The 6,517-nt window shown below is 54.9% G+C and overlaps 1 protein-coding gene across 1 annotated transcript in view; it reads right to left on the reverse strand.

The window, feature by feature from the left end:
• Positions 1 to 469: 469 nt before the first annotated feature.
• The window catches only part of Slc29a4 (solute carrier family 29 member 4), a 23,751-nt gene continuing 17,703 nt past the window's right edge, over positions 470 to 6,517 (reverse strand). Inside the window, exons 7-11 of the mRNA XM_008851376.3 lie at positions 6,268 to 6,512; positions 5,263 to 5,398; positions 4,968 to 5,155; positions 3,392 to 3,632; positions 470 to 2,592 (exon numbers count right to left, since the gene is read on the reverse strand). Of these exons, the coding sequence (XP_008849598.1) occupies positions 2,450 to 2,592; positions 3,392 to 3,632; positions 4,968 to 5,155; positions 5,263 to 5,398; positions 6,268 to 6,512 (953 nt within the window). The 3' untranslated portion in view covers positions 470 to 2,449. The remainder of the gene's footprint in view (positions 2,593 to 3,391; positions 3,633 to 4,967; positions 5,156 to 5,262; positions 5,399 to 6,267; positions 6,513 to 6,517) is intronic.

Below are 6,517 nucleotides of genomic sequence, written 5' to 3' on the forward strand. Positions count from 1 at the left end.
ATACCGTGGCTTGGAGTGGTTCATTTCAAGGAAGGATTGGGATGGTAATCAGTGTCTGTCTGGGGGCTCAGCGTCTTTGTTCTTATTCTAGAACACCAAGGTGGAGAGAGACCAGAGACTGGACCCTCTTGTAGTCCCTGGCCACAGGTAGGTACCTAAATTTGAGCAAATTTAGCTGAGGAACTACACAAAACTGTAAAGTGCCTGCCCGAGTTTCAATCCCCAGAACATGTGTTAATTAAACAAAACAAAAAACTGGCGTTGTGGTGCCCAGTACTGTGGAGGCAGAGGCAGGCAGGTAGATCTCTGAGTTTCAGGCCAGCCTGGTCTACATAGTTAGGCCCTATCTCAAAATAAACAAAAAAGGGGTAGACAGTCACTGAAGGACACTTGAGGATGTCTTCTGCCCTCCACATGTACACACACACACACACACACACACACACAGCACAAAAAATTTACCCCGAAACCTCAAGAACCCAATGCCCAGAACCTGCAGCCGAAGGTCTAAGTAGGCCCAAGCCCACATCTGGGTGGGGTGGTAACACACCTTTGTCAAGGAGGTGTGACAGTTCTGGCCTCCAATCTCGGGGGTCTGGGGAGACTGAGTTGGGGAGTACTGGCTGCTGCCCAATCCCAAGTATGGGTCTCCATGAGTGGCTGCAGACCTCATTCTGGGCTTTTCTATTTCACAGTTGTGGAAGAGTACATGGCGGTGACATGTTAACGAACATAAAGGCTTCATGGTTGGGTGGGCACCACAAAGCAGCATCCCAGAAAGAACAACACTGGCACCACCTGGTTGCTGCCGGTGACATCACCATTACCCTGTGGTTGTGACTCCTGAGGTGGGCCAGCTGGGTACTCAAGGCTACAGGGCTGGTATTTAATTGACCCTCCTCCAAGATCCATTTCCCCATCCCACTTCTTGGGTACCCAAGTGAAAGAATGTGGAGCTGGAGAGATTGCTCAGTGGGTAGAAGCATTTGTTATGTAAGCCTGAGGATCTGAGTTTGAATTCCCAGCACCCAGCTAAAAAAGCTGGGCATGACCAGGGCATGGTGATTGAGGATTCTGGGGGCTCACTGGCCAGTGAGTCTAGCCTTAATACTGAGCTGCAAATTCAGTGAGAACCCACACACAATCTCCAAATTGCTACCAGAGCTGGGCCTGCACCTAAAAGGCTTTGGAGCCTCCTACCCCTAGGGGTTGGGTCAGGGACCAACCCACCCTCATCTTTGTGTTCCAACCCCCCTGAGCCAAATGCTGCTCTCTCCACCCCACCATCCTTATGAGTTCAAAGGTCACTAAGGCTGTTACAAGCCCCAGCGTGCCCGTCACATGGACAGGCACCTGACCCACCACATCTAGAAACACCAGGGCAGGACCACAGAGGTCTTAGTACTATGGGGAGAGCTTGCCCCACCAGGATACCACTTTACCTCCTCATCCCACTCCCAGTAGCTCAGTCCCCCTCCCACAAACACCTCCTGAGGGACAGCGGTGGGCAGTCTGCCATCTTTAATGGCCAGTGCGGTAGTCAGTGGACACATGGGTGGACAGGACAGAGCAGGTGTTGGTACACAGTGGTCACAGCTGGGTCTGGGGCATATGGAGGCAAATGTCCTTCCTATTTGAAAGCTGTCTTTTGCCGGAGGCCCCAGAGCCAACATGGCCATTCAGTTACCCCCACTCCCCAGCTCCCTGCTACTTGCCAGTCTCAAACTGTGTCTGGTCAGTTTGGAATGGGGGAATCTAGGCCTAGGTCAGGAACAGACCTCAGCTATCTGGTTGCTATGGATGGGCCGAGGGCTACTGTCAGGCACAGCCCTTGGCTGGGGTGCATGGGTATGTCCACCGGAGACGGGTGCACCCAGGTCAGCTCTCTCATGACCTCTGTTATTATGGCCTGTGTAAGGCCAGGACTAATTTTTCCAATGCTTTGGGGGTGAGGGTGGGGGAGGCAAAGCAGTATCTGAGAACAGGGAGGGGTCAGAATGAGGCTAGGACCATCCCTCTCCTCTAAGATTTTTAATATCCAGGAGGAGGGACCTTCTGCCCCAAATAATGAAACCGATATAGAAGACCCCACAGCAGGTCACAGGGATGGAGGACACTCAGATGTGCAGTCTGCCATCCTGGTGGCTGTTGAGTCTGACTGACCCCACCACGTTAGTGTGGCTAATGTTGGGACCTCTGGACACAGACGGAAAGTGAAGGGCAGGTGTCTGACCAAACACAGGACACAGGTGGGCAGAGCCTGAGGTGGTGGAGACATATTCCAACTACAGTGGGCAGCTGGACCGAGGTGACAAGGTGGCGTTAGTGGCTTAGGAGGAGGCCAGGGCCCCACAGGCACTGAGGCAGGGGTGGGAGGGGTCCTCAGGCCTTGAGGTGGCTGGCCCGAGCAGCCCTCCCTGGATGGTGGGCAGGGCCAGGCGGGCCTGGGTCACGGGCCAATGGGGATGGAATCGTTGGCAGTAGCCGTGTGGAAGCAACTGCTGTGGGCATCTCGTGTGAGGCTGTAGGTGCAGTAAGCCACGGCAGAGCCCAGCGTCAATCCTGACATGTAGGACACGGTCATGGTGTTCCCTGTGGACAAGACTGACTTGAGCAGGAGGTGAGGGGCAACCACGGGAGCTGAGGTCACGCAACCACGGGAGCTGAGGTCACACTGAGCTAGACAATCCCTGGAAATGGCTTCTCAGGTGTGCACTGCGGTGACACCTGTATAACCTGTGACACCCTGTATAACCATGCCTTCTTGGGGACCCGCTGACCCATCTTAGGGTCTTTTAGGGATGTCCCACTGGAGTACCCCAGGCGGTGCCTACTTGTTTTCCCTCTTTCCTCTCCCTCCCCTGCCTTTCCTTCTACCACCTGCCTTGGGGCCTTTACTCCATGACTTCTTTCTGTGACTGACTCCCTCATCACTTCCTCCAGGTTTTTGCTCAAATGCTACCTCCTCAGTGCCATCTTCCAAGACTGCTTTTTACATGGCACTCCCTCCCATTCCTGCATGTACCCCCGCTTCTCAGACTGACAGATTCCTAGGACTTATCTCCATGTAACCCATCACATCTGTTTCTTATCTTTTTGTTTCTTGGCTTGTCTCCATCTTGGCCCTGTAACTGCAAATGTGGGCAGCATCATGTCTCCACTGTCTAGGAGGGTGCCTGGCATACCGGCACCCGCAAATAGTAGAATGCGTGAATGAAATGACTGAGAGTTCCCACAGCTACAACTTCTCTGTGATTTGACCCTTGGAACCAAACGTTATCTTCTCACTCACTGGTTGCCCTTGGTTTCTGCAGGCCTCAGTGTCCCCACTAGAGGGGCATCAAGTTGTTGAGAGGAAGCCCCAGGAGTCCCTCAATGCAGCGGGTCTTACCTGCCAGTTCCCGCTGCTTGGGGCTCACTTTACCCGCTGCCAGGATCATGGGTACACTGCCAAAGTAGCCATTGCTGATGCCCATAAGCAGTGAGAAGACGCAGGGCCAGGCAGGGTGGCGGAGGGTGGGCATGCCGCTGGGGTAGACGCACAAGATGAAGAGGGGGATGAAGACCACACGCAGGCACGAGCAGGCAAGCAGGTGAGTACCCTGCCAGTCCACAGGCAGGGCCGCCAGGATCTGCAGGGAGCCGGGAGTGTGGGTTACCCACCTGGCCTCCAGCCAGCCTCTCTACCACACCCTCTGGCCACACCATGTTCTCAGATATTCTTGGCTTTGTCCAGTTCAAACACAGGACACTGCTCTGTTCAGCTTACTCGAAAAGGCCGATCAACTATATATATTGAACTCTGTAGTAGTGGTGATGGAAGAGAAGGCCTAGCACATGCTAGGCAAGGACTCTACTGACAGGCCACACCCCAGCCCCTCACTGGGGGATTCTAGGCGGAAGCTCTACCACTGAGCCACACCCCTAGTCCCTCACTGGGGGATTCTAGGGAGGTACTCTACCACTGAGCCACACCCCAGCCCCTCACTGGGGGATTCTAGGCAGGTGCTCTCCTGGCGAGCTATGTCTTCTTTAGCCTTTCTTTTCTTTCACTTTATTTTGAGACAGGGTCTCACAAAGTTGCCCACACTGAACTTGCATTTCCACTGTCTTGCTTCCCTCTGGATATCTTAACTGTATTATTCTGGGTAAATGACTTCACTTCTCTGGCTTCAGGTTTTTCTTTTGTTAAGAAAAGACCAAGTTGGGCTGTAGTTCAATAGTTAAGAGTGCCTAGAATCCCCCAGTAAGGGGCTGAGAACATGGCTCAGCAGTATAGCACCTGCCTGGAATCTTCTAGAGAGGGACTGAGGGCATAGCTCAGTGGTAAAGCACCGACCCAGAATCCCCCAGTGTAGGGGCTAGGGTATGGCTCAGTGGTAGAGCACCTACCTAGGATCCCCCAGTGAGGTGCTGGGGTATGGCTCAGTGGCAGAACACCTGCCTAGACTCCCCCAGTGAGGGGCTGGGGGCAGGGTAGTTCAGTGGTAGAGCACTTACCTAGCCAATAAAAGACCCTGGGTTCCATCCCCTAGACCCCATGAAGCAGCAGTAACACCTACCACAGACGTGGCTCATCTCTGAGTTGCATGGTGGCTGGGATCCTTCTCCAGCTCAAACTGCGACTGCCAATCCCATCTACTCATGTAGTAGATGACCTGCTGCCCAGCTTCTGTCCCCTTTGAGCCACTTCTGGCCCTCTGGTAGCCTGCATCTGTGTCATCCTCAGAGAATGACTCCAAGGATGCACTGTTAAGCATGAGGCAGGAGGATTGGGAGCTGGGCCCAGCTAGAGATGCATCATGCAGGATCAGGCAGGAGCCACCCACTAAGGGGCAGTGTTAGAATCTGTGACATTGCATAGCTGCCACCTCCACACATCTGGAACCCACATGTGCCCTCAGCTTGGGGTTATTCTAGAGGGGCCTGAGCCTCCTCGGGACTCCCAAAGCCACCCGGTGGCTCACCTTGCCCACAAAGTCCGACAGGTTGAACACGGCCATGACCAGGATGGGCAGCCACTCGCCCAGCACGCAGTGGCGGATCTCAGATTCCAGGCCAGGAAACAGGCACAGTGTGATGAAGTAGGTCACCGCAATGGACAACATGTCAGCCCAAATGACCCGTGCCACCACATAGCGATGCAACATCAGGGCTGGGGAAATGAGGCAGGTCAGAGGGCAGTGCCCATGAAGGCCCTGCCGCCTCCAGCCTGGGCAAAAGTCAACCGGGTGGTTGGACCCCACAGGGCCTCACCCTCACCTCTGAAGGTGGGCCAATTCCGTTTGACTCGTGTCCGAGGCACATCAAAACGCATATAGGCCCCGCTGCTGGTCACCTCATGGGCTGGGCTGTCCTTTGGGGACCCGCTGCTGGCCAAGGCTGGGGCTTGGTGTTCCTGGATAGAAAGGGATGAAGGATGGCATGGGTTGGGTATCCAGGGCAAACAGGAGAGAGTGCCATACTCGGGTGGACATTAGGTTAGCACCTGCTGTATGCACTTATCAAGATAACTCAGACTTCTGCAGCAAAGCCCTTGCGTGACCATCCTAGTTCAATTTTGTTGAAACTGAGGTACCCAGTGGCCAATGTCCACCTGCCCTGTTCCCTCCACCTGGCTTGAAGCTGTCAGCCCTGAGCCCTAGATGGTTATGCAGCACTGTGGCCACCAGAGGGCATCTAAGCTCCCCAGGAGAGCAAACTAGCTTACTTAGCAGGCTTCTGCTCATCTAGTGGTATTAAGGCCACCATGGGGCTAGCTGTGCGGGGGCACCGGGGAGAGGTGCTGTGATGGAGGGAAGCGCTGTCTTCTGTTTTCCTTTGAACCCATGCTTCCTGGTTGGATCTGGGGTTCCTCTTCATGGGACTCTAAGGGATTCTGCCACATCCCTGAGCTCTTCTCCCTGTCCATAGCTGGAGCCCAAGGAGACAGGGAACTTTGGTTTCTCTCCTGTCTCCTCCAGGTTAGAGCAGAGTGGCTGAGTGGGCAGAAAAGAGTCTCCACCTCCTGTTGTCCCAACAAGGAGTTTTGTGTAGGGTAGGTGAGATGTGATCTCAGACCACAGATGTGGGGTGCCACAGCTGGTGGGAGGGCCACAGACCATCTTTTCTATCAGGGAAGGTGGAAACAAGTCTAGGGAACGAGAGGGTCTGAGATCCCAGAAACAAGACAGAGGCCAGTGAGGAACTCGGCAGAGCCTGTCGTGGGAAACCCACGCAGCTCAGGGAAGGTCAGGCTAGGCCACCCAACTCCCAGCATGCACTTACGAAGTGGATGTCCCCGGCGGCGACATCATGGTGCACGCGGTAGCCGCCCCGGTTTGGGCGGCTGTCACGTGGCCGCGTGGTGTAGTAGAGCACAAAACGGCTGCGGCGCACCAGCAGGTGCAGCAGAAAACACAGCAGCTCCAGACCCACCGAGACCAGGAAGAAGATGAGCGTGCTGGCCCGCTCGTCAGGGAGCAGCAGCTTGGTGAGGATACGGCTCAGGGAGATCATCACCCCCGCTGTGCCTGCG

This window comes from Nannospalax galili, unplaced genomic scaffold (genome assembly GCF_000622305.1).
Source record: "Nannospalax galili isolate Female #2095 unplaced genomic scaffold, S.galili_v1.0 scaffold664, whole genome shotgun sequence".
In the NCBI taxonomy this organism is placed as follows: domain Eukaryota; kingdom Metazoa; phylum Chordata; class Mammalia; order Rodentia; family Spalacidae; genus Nannospalax; species Nannospalax galili.